We start from the raw sequence: 15,473 nt of genomic DNA, 5'->3' as shown, positions 1-15,473 counted from the left end.
GTTCCCCGAGTGCTGTGTTCCCCCTCAGCTGCGGCTGATTGGCATCTGGCCACACCTGTTGCCGATCAGCCGGCTCCTATTTGTACCTCCATTGTCTTGTGTCAGTGGCTGGATCATTCTATTGTATTGTCGTTGCCACATGTCACTCTTGTCGTTCTACCTGTCATGTCGTTTTGTCACAGCTACTACCTGTCATGTTACATTTTTGTCCTGGTCGTCGTAGCGGTAAGCTGTTTCTGTTAGCATTAGTTATTTCCAGTTTTTCTGTTGGCTATCCACTAGCTTCCATGCTAAAGTTGTGACGACTCTTCTTCGGCATGGTAATGCCGGTGTGGTTTTCCCGTGGATGCGTCGAAGCAGAACACAGCATAGGTAAGATAAAGGGTATTTAATAACAAAAGTCTATGAACAAAAATACTGGTGTAAAGAGAAAAAGTAAACAAAAGACGCTAGCGTGAAAGCTAGGATAAAACAAGGAAAACTAAAACTTGGTACGAGGACACAAAAGAGTAAACAAAACATTTAGCATGAAAGCTAGACAATAAAGTGGCTTGGCGTGAGAGCTAGCGAGAAAATACATACGAATGATGAGAGTCGTCACTGATGCGCGTGGGCAAATTTGGATCCGAGAATGAGTGAACAGAAAAGGTGAGCTTAAATAGGAGGGTGATAATTATTAGCAGGTGTGCGGGGCGAGACTAGCAGGTGGACTGATGTGTAACCATAGTGATGGATAAAAACAGGAAATAAACGGGTCAGACAGAGAATGAAAAAACAAACACGTGAAGATCTGAGCCACAGATCGCAACAGTATTCCCCCCCAACAAAAGACAGATACCAGATGTCTTAAAAAACAAACAAAAACTTGAACCCCCTCCCCAAAACCAGAAAGTTCACAAACGAAGGGAGGGCGGAGGGAGGCCACGGTGGAGGGTCGCCAGATCGCATGTCCCCGAATCCACCGAGGACACATCATGTGGCGGCGGCGGGTGGAACGCTGCTGCCGAAAAAGTTTTGGCGGGCGACCTCGAAAAGGCCACATTAGTGGCCGCCTCGCAGGATGAGGTGCCCGGCGAGGCGGACGACCCGGGCACGGCCACATCCGTGGCCGACATGGAGGAGGGAGTATCTGGCGAGGAGGATGACCTCGCAGAGGCCACGCCCGTGGTTGACGTGGTGGACGCCTCAGCACCGAAATCCCAGCAGGCGAGGGTGCGGGGACTGCAGCCAAAGCAGGCCCGAGTGCAGCTGGCGAGGATGATGCGGGTGCTGCAGCCGAAGAAGGCGTCGGAGGCGGCCTGGGAGCCGCAGGAGTCGTCGGAGGCGGCCTGGGAGCCGCAGGAGTCGTCGGAGGCGGCCTGGGAGCCGCAGGAGTCGTCGGAGGCGGCCTGGGAGCCGCAGGAGTCGTCGGGGGCGGCCTGGGAGCCGCAGGAGTCGTCATCGACGTGAATGCAGGCGTAGTCGTCGGTGTGGGTTCCAGCCCCGTCGTCGACGCTGGTGTGGGCTCCAGCCCCGTCGTCGACGCTGGTGTGGGCTCCAGCCCCGTCGTCGCCGGTGCTTGGCGGCGCGGAGCTGGCACCGGTACCTGTCGTGGTGCTGGTACCGGAGTGGGCTCCAGCCTTGGAGTTTGTGCTGGCGTGAGAACAAGGCTAGAAACATTTTCTGGCGTGAAAACCAGGTCAGAGTCATGTGCTGGTGTGAGAACCAGACTGGGAGCAGGTGTCGGCTTCAGCCGAGGAGCAGGTGTCGGCTTCAGCCGAGGAGCAGGTGTCGGCTTCAGCCGAGGAGCAGGTGTCGGCTTCAGCCGAGGAGCAGGTGTCGGCTTCAGCCGAGGAGCAGGTGTCGGCTTCAGCCGAGGAGCAGGAGTCGGCTTCAGCCGAGGAGCAGGAGTCGGCTTCAGCCGAGGAGCAGGCACAGGGGTCTGCCGAGGAGAACTAGGGGACTGGCTGTGAGCAGGACTAGGACTATGATGAGTGATAAGACAAACACTAGGACTCGGGCAAGGACTTGAGAGAGGACCAGGACTTACAATCACACTAGTGCTTTGAGAAGGGCTTGGGCAACGACCAGGACTTACAGTCATACCAGGGCTTGGGCAAGAACTAGGACAAACGGTCAAACTAGGGCTTGGGCAAGGACTGGGACTAACAATCAAACTGGTGCTCGGGCAAGGACTAGGACAAAGACTAGGACTTACAGTAACACTGGGGCTCGGACAAGAACTTGGGTAAGGACTAGGGTTCGGACTAAGACCACGAGGGGAATCAGTACTAATATTACAAAGGCAAGAAACAAGACTCGGGACCGGACTCGAAACAGGACTCGGACTACGGATCAGTCTACGAGTGGAACTAGGACTACGACGACTACGAGAAAGACTAGGACTACAACTAGAATCAGAACGGAAACTCGGACCAGGACTTGGACTACGACTCAGTCTACAAGTCGGTCTACGAGTAGGACTAGAGCATGGGCTACGAAGAAGGCTGGGACTCGAACTCTGAGAGAGACTGTGACTAAAACTAGAACTAGGGCACAGACGGAACACAGGTGGAGGAGGTCTAAGAGGGCGTGACTTGACCGGGGAGAACACAGGTGGAGGAGGTCTACTAGGAGGAGCTAAGCGTTTAGCGGGCCGAAAAACAGGTAAAGGTGGCCTACATGGAGGTCTTTGTTTAGCAGTTTTAAGAACAGGTAGCGTCTGCCCTACCTCCGCAACACAGCTATAGGCCATAGCCCCCCCCTCCAGACGGGAATCCCAGACCCGTTCCCTGTGGTCAGGGACTGACCATAAGGGAGGGTGGTGGGAGGTTTGGAGGCGGGCAGACCCCTCCCCTCTATATTGTCCAGAGTGTCCCTTTGAAAAGGGAGAAAAAACCTTGGACTTGGGCAGAGAATGAGGTTTAAACGGTGGGTTAGAAGAAAAACTAGGTGACTGAGGTTGACTAGAATAATAAGAAAAAATATCCTGATACTTTTGTATATTATTATTAATGTTATTGTCATTTGAAAATGGCTGAGAAAACGAATCTTCCCCAAAAAATTCCTTGTTGATGACGTCATCATCGGAAGACGGGTTTGCGTTACCGGGGGGCGTCGACGAAATGACGTCATCTGCGCGGGACACAAGTTGGGAATTTGCCCAGTCGGTAAAACTGTTAGCAAAGTGTGTTATTGGGTCCCCAAACAATGGTGTAGGGGTTTTGTGTGCTGACTGTAGGTTGCTGTGTTCGTGAGGAGGGAGACATGGAGTGGGCAAGTCACTGTCGCCCGACGAAGCCATACTTCGCGGCTTCCGCCTACGCGGACGAGCGCGAGCGCTGCGGGAGGGAAACTCACCGCTCCCGGAAGCATCGATCGGAACCAGTTTTCCCTCCAGGTCCCACATCATGCTTTCGTCTGGATTGCATCGGAGAGTTTCAGCCTCCATCGCTCGGAATACCCTCCATGTGCCTTCGTCGAAGGTCTCCTCGTGGTTGCCAGACGCGGAAAAACGTTTTAATGCTCGGATCCTACTGTGAAGACTCTTCTTCGGCATGGTAATGCCGGTGTGGTTTTCCCGTGGATGCGTCGAAGCAGAATACAGCATAGGTAAGATAAAGGGTATTTAATAACAAAAGTCTATGAACAAAAATACTGGTGTAAAGAGAAAAAGTAAACAAAAGACGCTAGCGTGAAAGCTAGGATAAAACAAGGAAAACTAAAACTTGGTACGAGGACACAAAAGAGTAAACAAAACATTTAGCATGAAAGCTAGACAATAAAGTGGCTTGGCGTGAGAGCTAGCGAGAAAATACATACGAATGATGAGAGTCGTCACTGATGCGCGTGGGCAAATTTGGATCCGAGAATGAGTGAACAGAAAAGGTGAGCTTAAATAGGAGGGTGATAATTATTAGCAGGTGTGCGGGGCGAGACTAGCAGGTGGACTGATGTGTAACCATAGTGATGGATAAAAACAGGAAATAAACGGGTCAGACAGAGAATGAAAAAACAAACACGTGAAGATCTGAGCCACAGATCGCAACAAAAGTTCCTTTTTGTTTTCTAGCTTGCAGTGCTAGCTCCCTTAGTTTGTTATTCCGCCCACGTGCGTGCTTTATTTTTGTTCTTGTTCTATTATTTATCTTAGATAATGTCTTCATATTCTATGCCTGCCACTGTCTCTGCATCTTGGGGTTCAACAACAAATAACCCTGACACAGTTGAAGTGTACTTATGAAAATTACAGACCTCTGTCATCGTTTTAAGTGGGAGAACTTGCACAATCGGTTGCTGACTAAATACTGTTTTTCCCCACTGTACATACGTGATATGTATCCATTTGCGTGTGTTCCAAAGGCCACCGTCCATTCGTCTTCCTCTGAGCAAAACACCCTTAGGAAACACACAAGGATTGAAAGCCTCGACAAAGAAAAGACATCTGACAAAAGAACTGTTTGCGCCCTCACAAGAGGACTTTTAAGTGGCCGTCACGACGATGGAAATTTCCACCGATATTTAATCGAAAAATGTGATGCTAAAAATGACATCACATATTGAGACTTTAAACATTTAACTAGGCTGTCAAGCACTGATTTGGTCCACTGCTACGACTTCTTGGACGCCGGTCTTCGGAGTCTGCCAATAGATTTCGTTTGCTTTTATTGTGACACCGACATCCCGTTAAAGGTAGCTGGCGGCGGCTCATGTTCGCTCAGTGGTTGGACTAATAGGAGGGTTCAGCTTGAGGTAATGATCGCTAACGATAAGTGTGACACTTCAACTCCAAACAGTCATGCTTTCATTTAGTTCAACAGTCCTTCCTCTGGGTGTTCAAACCGCTTTGACAACATTGGCTTCTGCTCTCATGAACTTGACATTGATATTATTATTATTCTCTATTGAATTTGGTGTCATGGTCTATTTATATCTACATCACGACATGGTTCAAGTGACTCAATTCCGATTTCCAGAAAGAACTCTTCAGGGTTATCAATCAATCAATCAATCAAATTTTACTGATACAACCCTTAACCCTTGTGCGGTGTTCGGGTCTGTGGGACCCGTTTTCATTTTTTTATTAAAACAAAAATTATACAATTAATTCATTTTTCAAACTGAGACTTACTGACTTTGGCTCATTTTCTGTGAAGAACATACATCAGAATACATATTTAATGACCACACACCCTACACATTTCTATTATATACAACATGTCCGGGTCCACTGGACCCGGGGCTTATAGAAGTGTGGAAATTGATGTTCTGTGTACCACACACACACACACACACACACACACACACACAGCAGGCCTAGACAGGAGGACAGAGTGTAGGTACACAGAACATCAGAGGGTCGAATGTGCGAGGAAATGAGAGCAGACAGTGTTGACAAACAATGTTGCAACCTTGTGTGGGAACCGCAAGTGCAGAAACAAAAAAAGAAGAATCACTGTGGGATGCAGAAACTGGCAGAGAAATTTTCAGTGCCACGTCCGTATTGTTGTTACTCAGCCGGTGTTTGGTGGCCTGGTCTGATAGACCCGTTGCATTGTGTGGCTTTAAATGCCTCACAATCAAACACTTTTATGTTAAAATACTGAACAGATGTTTATCGGGATAAGGTAAAAATCTGTTTAGCTTTACATAAAAGGGTCGAATGTGCGAGAAAATGAGAGCAGACAGTGTTGACAAACAATGTTGCAACCTTGTGTGGGAACCGCAGGTGCAAAACACAAAAGAAGTATCTCTGCGGGATGCAGAAACTGGCAGAGAAATTTTCCGTGCCACGTCCATATTGTTGTTACTCGGCCGGCGTTTGGTGGCCTGGTCTGATAGACCCGTTGCATTGTGTGGCTTTAAATGCCTCACAATCAAACACTTTTATGTTAAAATACTGAACAGATGTTTATCGGGATAAGGTAAAAATTTGTTTAGCTTTACATAAAAGGGTCGAATGTGCGAGAAAATGAGAGCAGACAGTGTTGACAAACAATGTTGCAACCTTGTGTGGGAACCGCGGGTGCAAAACACAAAAGAAGTATCTCTGCGGGATGCAGAAACTGGTGGAGACATTTTATGTGCCACGTTCATATTGTTGTTACTCAGCCAGCGTTTGGTGGCCTGGTCTGATGGACCCGTTGCATTGTGTGGCTTTAAATGCCTCACAATCAAACACTTTTATGTTAAAATACTGAACAGATGTTTATCGGGATAAGGTAAAAAGCTGTTTAGCTTTACATAAAAGGGTCGAATGTGCGAGAAAATGAGAGCAGACAGTGTTGACAATGTTGCAACCTTGTGTGGGAACCGCGGGTGCAAAACACAAAAGAAGTATCTCTGCGGGATGCAGAAACTGGCAGAGACATTTTGCGTGCCACGTTCATATTGTTGTTATTCAGCCAGCGTTTGGTGGCCTGGTCTGATGGACCCGTTGCATTTTGTGGCTTTAAATGCCTCACAATCAAACACTTATATATTAAAATACTAAACAGGTGTTTATTGGGATAAGGTAAACATCTGTTCAGTATTTTAACATACAAGTGACATGCGGCCCTCTCCAAGGTTTCTCATAGTCATCATTGTCACTGTCACCAACGTCCCATTGGGTGTGAGTTTTTCTTTGCCCTCATGTGGGCTCTACCAAGGATGTCGTTGTGGTTTGAGACACTTTTGATTTAGGGCTATATAAATTGATTGATTGATGAAGATATGGATGACAGAGTCTGGTGTGGATGAACTTAGTTCCCTGGTTCCAGTGAAAGGAACTTAGAATGCTCTAGGATACCAACACATTTTGGTCAACTCCATGCTCCAGACCTTGTGGAAACAGTTTGGAGCGGACCCCTTACTCTCCCAACATGACTGTGCACCACTGCACAAAGCAAGGTCCATATAGATATGGATGACAGGTTTGGTGTGGATGAACTTGACTGGCCTGCACAGACTCCTAACCTGAACCCAATATAACACCTATGGGATGAACTGAGAGCCAGGCCTTTTCGACCTCACCCCTGGGCTTTTGGATACGTCTGTTATCTCCGCAAGTATCAGCTACCGTCGGCAGAGAATTCTCCCCCTTTACGAGGCATTGTCTTTCCCCCCTTGATGCGGGGACAACACTGCATGACCCGTATATGGAGCACATCAAAGTTTGCATAACATTTGGACACAGAACTTGATGTTCTGATATGTGAGTCACAGACAGTGAGTGGTGGGAAGCATCGTAAAACCTGGGATCAATTCTGACCACATGCAAGCGTCGCGGCAGCCCAGGAAACTTCCTGCTGGAAGGCTTTCGGAGGACAAGACGTACCCTGACGTTTGGTTATGGCTAAATCTGTTGAATGTTAACTGCTGCCTGCCGACAACGTTGGAAGAGAAAGAAAAATGACTTTTTCAGAACGTCCTAATCAGTGTTGAGAGTGGCTGTGTTACAACATCATTTTAAAGGCCTTCTGAAATTAGATTTTCTTATTTAATTGGGGATAGCAGGTCCTTTCTATGTGTCGTACTTGATCATTTCGCGATATTGCCATATTATTGCTGAATGGTTTTAGTAGAGAACATCACTGATAAAGTTTGCAACTTTTGGTCGCTAATAAAAAAGCCTTGCCTGTACCGGAAGTAACAGACGATGTGTGCGTGACATCACGGGTTGTGGAGCTCCTCACATCCTCACATTGTTTACAATCATGGCCACCAGCAGCGAGAGCGATTCGGACCGAGGAAGCGACAATTTCCCCATTAATTTGAGCGAGGATGAAAGATTTGTGGATGAGGAAAGTAACAGTGAAGGACTACAAAAAAAAATAAAAAAGACCAGCGCAGTGGGAGCAATTCAGATATTATTAGACACATTTACTAGGATAATTTGGGAAAATCCCTTATCTGCTTATTGTGTTACTAGTGTTTTAGTGAGATTATATGGTTGTACCTGAAAGTCGGGGGTGTAGCAACGGGTGTGGTGACCGCTAGTGTCTCTAAGGGAAGCCATGTTTCTCGACGAGGCGAAGCGAAGGCCGGGCTGAGATATTTTTTTTCCCCCTCCTCCATGGTGGAAGCATCCCACGTTCGGGGGCGGCCGACCGGAGGAGGCAAGAGAGTCTGCAGCTGCCTCTTCGACAGGTGCACGAGGAACGACGCGAGCTACGTTCATGTCTACAATAAGAGCCAACTTATTACCACAATTTTCTCACCGAAACCTGCCGGTTGACACTTGGTCGGGAACCATGTTCGCTTGACCGCTCTGTTCCATAGTAAAGCTTCATCGTCATCTTCCGGGAATGTAAACAAGGAAACACCGGCTGTGTTTGTGTTGCTAAAGGCAGCAGCAATACACCGCTTCCACTTACATCTTTCTTCTTTGACGTCTCCATTATTAATTGAACAAATTGCAAAAGATTCAACAACACAGATGTCCAGAATACTGTGGAATTATGCGATTAAGGCAGACGGCTTATAGCTGGGATCGGGGCTGGAACAAAATGTCCGCTACAATCTGTGACGTCACGCGCACGCGTCATCATACCGCGACGTTTTCAACAGGATACTTTGCGTAAAATTTAAAATTGCAATTTAGTAAACTAAAAAGGCCGTATTGGCATGTGTTGCAATGTTAATATTTCATCATTGATATATAAACTATCAGACTGCGTGGTCGGTAGTAGTGGGTTTCAGTAGGCCTTTAAAGAAACAGATCATTTAATAAAGCACTGATATCATTAAGATTACACAAATTCAATTGTTGTTGTTGTTTTTTTTCTGTGGGGGGGGGGGGGGGTAACAGTATCACTGTAAACCCGAATTATGTAAGCAGAACTAAAAAAAAAAAAAAAGTAGGCAAATAATTTGCCATGTATTTTTTGAGTTCATAAACTTAAATATTTGAGAATATTAGATTGTAAATATTTGGAGTTTATGTAAAATGTACTTTTAAATTATAATTGAATTAAACTTACCAATTAAGCAACTTGAAAATGTTCCTCCGAGTGTCTGCTGCCTGAAGAGGAAGTGCAGGAAAATGCTACAAAATAAAAGCACTTCCTCTGTGTGTGTATGGTGCGCCACATGTGCATGTAATCATTTATATATGCATACACACACAGAGTATAAATAAATAAAAATATAAATTGCGATTGATTCATTCACTGTAAACACGAATGCTCAAAATAATGAACTAAAATATGTAGTTGCAAACTTAAAAAGGTGTTAAAAGTTGTACTTGCTTAAAAATGTTGAGTGTGAGTAACACTTTTCTTATTTTTAATTTCATTCAACTTGTTGTTTTTAACTAATATGAACTTGTTTGGAGATTATATAACTGCAACTTAATATTAGTTAACTAAAATCTCAGTGGATTAAACATCATTTTGTTTTATTGAAAGAACAAATTAAATCGCGTCAAGAATAAATTAAAAACACTGTAAACCTCGATAAGTAAGCAGAACTTGAAAAAAGTGAGGCAAATCAGTTGCCACATATTTTTTGAGTTCAGTATATTTGGAGTTTATGTGATCCATCCATCCATTTTCTACCGGTTGTCCCTTTTTTTTTTTTCTTTTTAACAATGTAGCAATTGAATACAAAAGACTCGCCTTCTCCTTTTTTGGTGTTTGTATGTTTCCTTGTGAGCAATGTGTCTAATGTGGTTTGAGACTGCAGCCCTCAGTCTCCTCTTGGATAAAATGGACCTTTTTAACAATGTAGCAATTAAATACAGGAAAACTCCCATTGTCCTAATGTGTTGTTTGTGTGCATGTGTGTCCTTCTGAGCGATGTTTTCAATGCGGTTTAAGACTGCAGCCCTCAGTCTCCTCTTGGATAAAATGTACCTTTTAAACAATGTAGCAATTCAATACAGAAAACTCGCAAATCTCCTTATTTTGTGTGTGTGTGTCCTTCTAAGTGATATGTTCAATGTGGTTTGAGATTGGAGCCCCCAGTCTCCTTCCTAAAAAATGTTTTTTTTTTTAACAACATAGCTATTAAATACAAAGGACTCGCCTTCTACTTTTCGGTGTTTGTATGTTCCTTGTGAGCAATGTGTCTAATGTGGTTTGAGACTGCAGCCCTCAGCCTCCTCTTGGATAAAATGGACCTTTTTAACAATGTAGCAATCAAATACAGAAAACTACCATTGTCCTATTGTGTTGTTTGTGTGCATGTGTGTCCTTCTGAGCGATGTGTTCAATGCGGTTTTAAGACTGCAGCCCTCAGTCTCCTCTTGGATAAAATGTACCTTTTAAACAATGTGGCAATTAAATACAGAAAACTCGCAATCTCCTAACTCTGTGTGTGTGTGTGTGTGTGTGTGTGTGTGTGTGTGTGTGTGTGTGTGTGTGTGTGTGTGTGTCCTTCTAAGCGATATGTTCAATGTGGTTTGAGATTGCAGCCCTCAGTCTCTTCCTAAAAATGTTTTTTTTTTTCTTCTTTTTAACAACGTAGCTATTAAATACAAAGGACTCGCCTTCTTCTTTTTTGGTATTTGTAAGTTTCCTTGTGAGCAATGTGTCTAATGGGGTTTGAGACTGCAGCCCTCAGTCTCTTCTTGGATAAAATGTGCCTTTTTAACAATGTAGCACATAAATACAGAAAACTCCCATTGTCCTAATGTGTTGTTTTTTTTCATGTGTGTCCTTCTGAGCGATGTGTTCAATGCGGTTTAAGACTGCAGCCCTCGGTCTCCTCTTGGATAAAATGTACCTTTTAAGCAATGTGGCAATTAAATACAGAAAACTCGCAATCTCCTAACTCTGTGTGTGTGTGTATGTGTGTGTGTGTGTGTGTGTGTGTGTGTGTGTGTGTGTGTGTGTGTGTCCTTCTAAGCGATACGTTCAATGTGGTTTGAGATTGCAGCCCTCAGTCTCTTCCTAAAAATGTTTTTTTTCTTTTTTCTTTTTAACAACGTAGCTATTAAATACAAAGGACTCGCCTTCTACTTTTTTGGTATTTGTAATTTTCCTTGTGAGCAATGTGTTTAATGGGGTTTGACACTGCAGCCCTCAGTCTCTTCTTGGATAATATGTGCCTTTTTAACAATGTAGCAATTAAATACAGAAAACTCCCATTGTCCTAACGTGTTGGTTTTTTTCATGTGTGTCCTTCTGAGCGAGGTGTTCAATGCGGTTTAAGACTGCAGCCCTCAGTCTCCTCTTGGATAAAATGTACCTTTTAAACAATATGGCAATTAAATACAGAAAACTCGCAATCTCCTTACTTTGTGTGTGTGTGCGCATGTGTGTGTGTGTGTGTGTGTGTGTGTGTGTGTGTGCCCTTCGAGCGATACGTTCAATACGGTTTGAGAGTGAAGCCCTCAGTCTTCTCTTAAAAATGCGCTTTTTTTAACAAAGTAGCAATTAAATACAAAATTTTTGCCTTCTTCTTTTTTGGTGTTTGTTTGTGTGTCAATGTGTCTGTGTTTCCTTCTGAGCTGTGCGTCCAGTGTGGTTTGAAATGACAGCCCTCAATCTCCTCTTGGATAAAATGTGCCTTTTTAACAATGTAGCAACTAAATACAGAAAACTCCCATTGTCCTGATGTGTTGTTTGTGTGCATGTGTGTCTTTCTGAGCGATGTGTTCAATGTGGTTTGAGACTACAGCCCTCAGTCTCCTCTTGGATAAAATGTGCCTTTTTAACAATGCAGCAATTAAAACTCGCAATCTCCCTATTTGTTGTGTGTGTGTGTGTGTCCTTTGAAAGATACGTTCAATGCGGTTTGAGATTAAAAGCACAAGACATTAAAACAACTTTGAAAACTTGTTGAAATCGGTCCTGACGTTGAGCAACTCAAATCTAACGTTGGAACGACGGGATTTTTTGACAACGTTTAATCAATGTTGGGTTCCGACATTGATTTGACCTTCGAATTTTGGTCATTTTCCGACCAATATTCTACAACAAAAACACAACTTTGCAACAACATGCTTTTTGACAACCATTCTTCAATGTCAGGTTCTGACGTTGATTTGACCCTTGAAATTTGGTCATTTCCCAACCAACAAAGTGGATCCAACGTTAGAAACTGGAGAGTAGCTAGTAGACAATGTTAGTTACAATCCCACTGGGTTGTGAGTTTTTCCTTGGCCTTATGTGGGATCTGAACCGAGAAAGAGAATATCTTTGTGGCTTGTGCAGCCCTTTGAGGACTTGGGATTTAGGGCTGTAGGAAAAAACATTGATTGACTGATTGATTGATAGACACCAAATATGTCTCAATTTGCAAATACAACTGTGGAGAGGCGGAGCCGACGGGCCGACGGCAGGGCAGGGCACGATGGAGCCCTGCCCAAGATGGCGGAAAGGAGGCGGAGCAATCCAATTCAGGTGCGTGGATCGCGCACCGGCAGACAATCAACATATCTGCTCGCAGTGTATAAAAGGGGAGAAGGAGGAGAGTTCGGGGCAGAAGGAGGAAAGTCCGCAGCAGATGAAAAGCAAGAGCGCCAAAGAGCACACGAGAGACGGAGACGCGGCCGGCTGAAAAGCGACCGAGGGGCGAGCTGCGGAGAAGGAGCTGAAAAGCGACCAGACCGGAATCGAGCTTTATTGAAAAATAAACAAGAGTCAAACCTGCTCAAGAGCAAAATGTCCTTCCTTGATGGTCCGTGGAACCCGCACGACAGCAAGCAACTGTCACAACAACTACTTTGCAACGTTGTTTCAAAGTCAGTTTTTAAAAAATCAATGCATAACATCTTGTGCATGCTGGTGTGCCTCGTTTTTAATGACTACTTAGGCCTACTACGCTACTGTATTTTGAGGTTATGCTGGCACTTGGCAAGCCAAGTGTTTTCTGGGGAGGTACTTGGTGAAAAAAAATTCTGAGAACCACTTCTCTGGAGTGTAAGACTTAAGCCCCATCACAAGGGCAGGGGTCGCTCGATTCGGTATTTTGGACCTAAAAAAAAGAAGGGGTGGGGGGGCTTAAATACTCGACCAGTCGGGTTGGATGGTACATTTGCACGCGGACTAGCCAGAAATGTTCAAGACGCGCCAAGGTGACTCGTTTCTTCTGTCAGTCCGTGACGGCACGCACGTTCCAACCCCCCCAACTTTCCAAAAGACACCGAAAACAACAACAACAGAAGTCAACCGGTCAAAAATAAGAAACTTTAGAAGACGGCATGGGTGGAATTTAAACACACACACACGCACACACACACACACATACACATAGGAAAAGAGAAGCTGCATTGGTCAAAACAAGCAAGGCTAGAAAACAGCTGCTGCAAACAAGCCAGTGGATCAAAACAAGAGGATGGGATTTTTTTTTTTTGTTTATGTGTTTTAGATTTAAAAAGATTAAGCTTTATTGGGAATGTTTGGCCTTCTTATTTGTTCTCTTTGGGGGTCACTGTAATAATGAGAGACTGCAAAAAAAATAAAATATATATATATATCAATTCAATTTGATTCATTTAAAAGTCCCTCACTGCTTCCTGGGCCATGTTTGTACTTGTTATTGTCATTAACGCACTCTTACAATCACCCCCCCCACCCCCACCCCCCAGCCCCCTCTTTTTATGCCTTTGCAGAGCATCTCCCTGCCAACTGGCTGCTCTGCAAAGTGTGGTCGGCAAACACAACACACACCACAGTGGTTATTTAGGCAAATGTGCGAAGGCAGACAGATAGATGGGAATTAAAAAAAAAAAAAAAAAAAAGAAGGCAGAGAGTAAATTTGCTCATATGGTCGCGCAAGAGCCCTCTCCAGTATGTATGCTTGGAGGGGAGGTAGCGGGTTCATTCCAGTTCAATTCGGTTCAAATGCAAGCAAGCCATCTGCACAACAGCACCGGCAGGTGACGTGTGCGCGCAACGCTCCCTTTCGGCGGGAGGAAGCAACGCATGTTGCCGTGCACTTTAAATTGGTTTAACACCTCTGCGCTTTTACGCACGGCCGCAGACTACAGTGGACAAGCCCCCTAAACCCCGCCTTCTCACCTCCATGCATCATCTGCGTCTATTATATATAAATACCTCTATTAAGGGGGGTTGGAAGCGACGCTTGTGCGTAAAAGTGGGATTTTTTTCTGTTTTTTTTTTTTTTTTGCGCAAAAACCCTGCAGGAATAAAGGTGTCCAATTTGACCTGTCCACGAGCGCGCCTTTGCTTCCGACGTGCAAACTTTTAACCATTACATCATAGTTTTAAAATACATTGGAACGCAGCAGCTGATGCGCACCCATGCCGGCTGCATGACGCAAGAAATCCAAAGTTGCAGAGTGAAATCCCACATTTACGCACGTCGCAAAAAAAATGTCAAAAATGCATAATAAAATGAATTTAAATCAATACCTGCGATGACAGTAGGCGAGCGCTGGCCCCCTTCCGGCTTGATCCACATCTCGAGTGAGAAGTTCCCCCGTGGGATCTCCACGCCGGGCTTTAACCGGAGCTGGTCGCCCCTGCCGGTGAAATAGACAGCCTTCCCCCGCTCGGGGGAGCTCACCTCCGGCTGCGAGGAGCGCCGACGCTGCCGCAGCCCCCGGCGCTCCAAGCCGGCCAGGGAGCGCTTGCCCCGGGGCAGACGCGTGGCGCAAGCCCCCGGGAGGGCGACTCTCGCCTCCCTCAAGCGCACCAAGTCCCGCTTGGATCTGCCTTTCCTCCGGACCGTCCCGCACTCTGATCCAAAGCAGAGGATGAGGATCACCAGGCAGGGCAGCCAGGGTGATGTCCAAAGTTTCATTCTGTGCGAAAAAAGCCACTCAAATGTGACATCCAAAATGAAAACAAAACAAAAATATACAGTCCACACTTTCTCTTCTTTTTTTTTTTTTTTTGGAGTCCTTCCTTTTTTCTTTATATTTGCCAGCCACGACCCCCTCTCTTCTTAAGCAAAACTACTGTGGAGACATTGAAGGGACCCGGGAATATTTGATTCATGCATGTGTTCCACGGTGCCTTTTCAATGGGTCCCATTTAGCCAAAGGGATGACTAATAACTAATCAATCAAGGAGAGGGGGGTACTGGCCGATGCCCCCCCTCATCCTCCCCCCCTCTTTTGGACGCTAGTAGGAGTTACTTGCAGAGATCCACAGTTGTCACACCTTCTTTCTCCTGCCCCTCTCCTCTTTTTTTTTTTTTTTATCCCACCCTTAAAACAGAATAAGACATTTCAGCAATTAAAAGGCGTGGAAAAGTGACAGCGAACCGACCTCTCATATTTATTTAAAAAAAAAAAAAAAAAAAAAAAAAAGTTCCAATAGTGAGGGACGGGGTGTTGGGGAGGCGGGGGGGGCGAGAAATCCAAACTTCCTTAAAGGAGGTGTTGCAAGAAAAAAAAAAAAAGTTGTGGAGAGAGAGAAAGAGAGAGAGAGTGGGGGAGCGCAAAGCTGCAGCATCGCCGTCCGTCCTCCCGCGCGTAAAAGCGGACACGTTTGTGCGCAATAGTCGCTCCTTGCTCGCCGAGCCTTCCAAGTGTATGCGTGCGTGTGCATGTGTGTGTGTGTGTGTGTGTGTGTATTCTAAAAGAACAACTCATGTTT

The 15,473-nt window shown here is 45.3% G+C and overlaps 1 protein-coding gene across 1 annotated transcript in view; it reads right to left on the bottom strand.

Moving 5' to 3' along the window:
• Positions 1 to 15,164, bottom strand: part of pappaa (pregnancy-associated plasma protein A, pappalysin 1a) — a 295,025-nt gene extending 279,861 nt beyond the window's left edge. Inside the window, exon 1 of the mRNA XM_061876405.1 lies at positions 14,283 to 15,164. Within this exon, the coding sequence (XP_061732389.1) occupies positions 14,283 to 14,673 (391 nt within the window). The 5' untranslated portion in view covers positions 14,674 to 15,164. The remainder of the gene's footprint in view (positions 1 to 14,282) is intronic.
• Between the last annotated feature and the right edge of the window lie 309 nt (positions 15,165 to 15,473).

Source organism: Nerophis ophidion, linkage group LG17 (assembly GCF_033978795.1).
Source record: "Nerophis ophidion isolate RoL-2023_Sa linkage group LG17, RoL_Noph_v1.0, whole genome shotgun sequence".
NCBI lineage: Eukaryota > Metazoa > Chordata > Actinopteri > Syngnathiformes > Syngnathidae > Nerophis > Nerophis ophidion.
The sequence above is the reverse complement of the archived record's forward strand: the minus strand, read 5'-3'. Positions and strand labels throughout refer to the sequence as shown.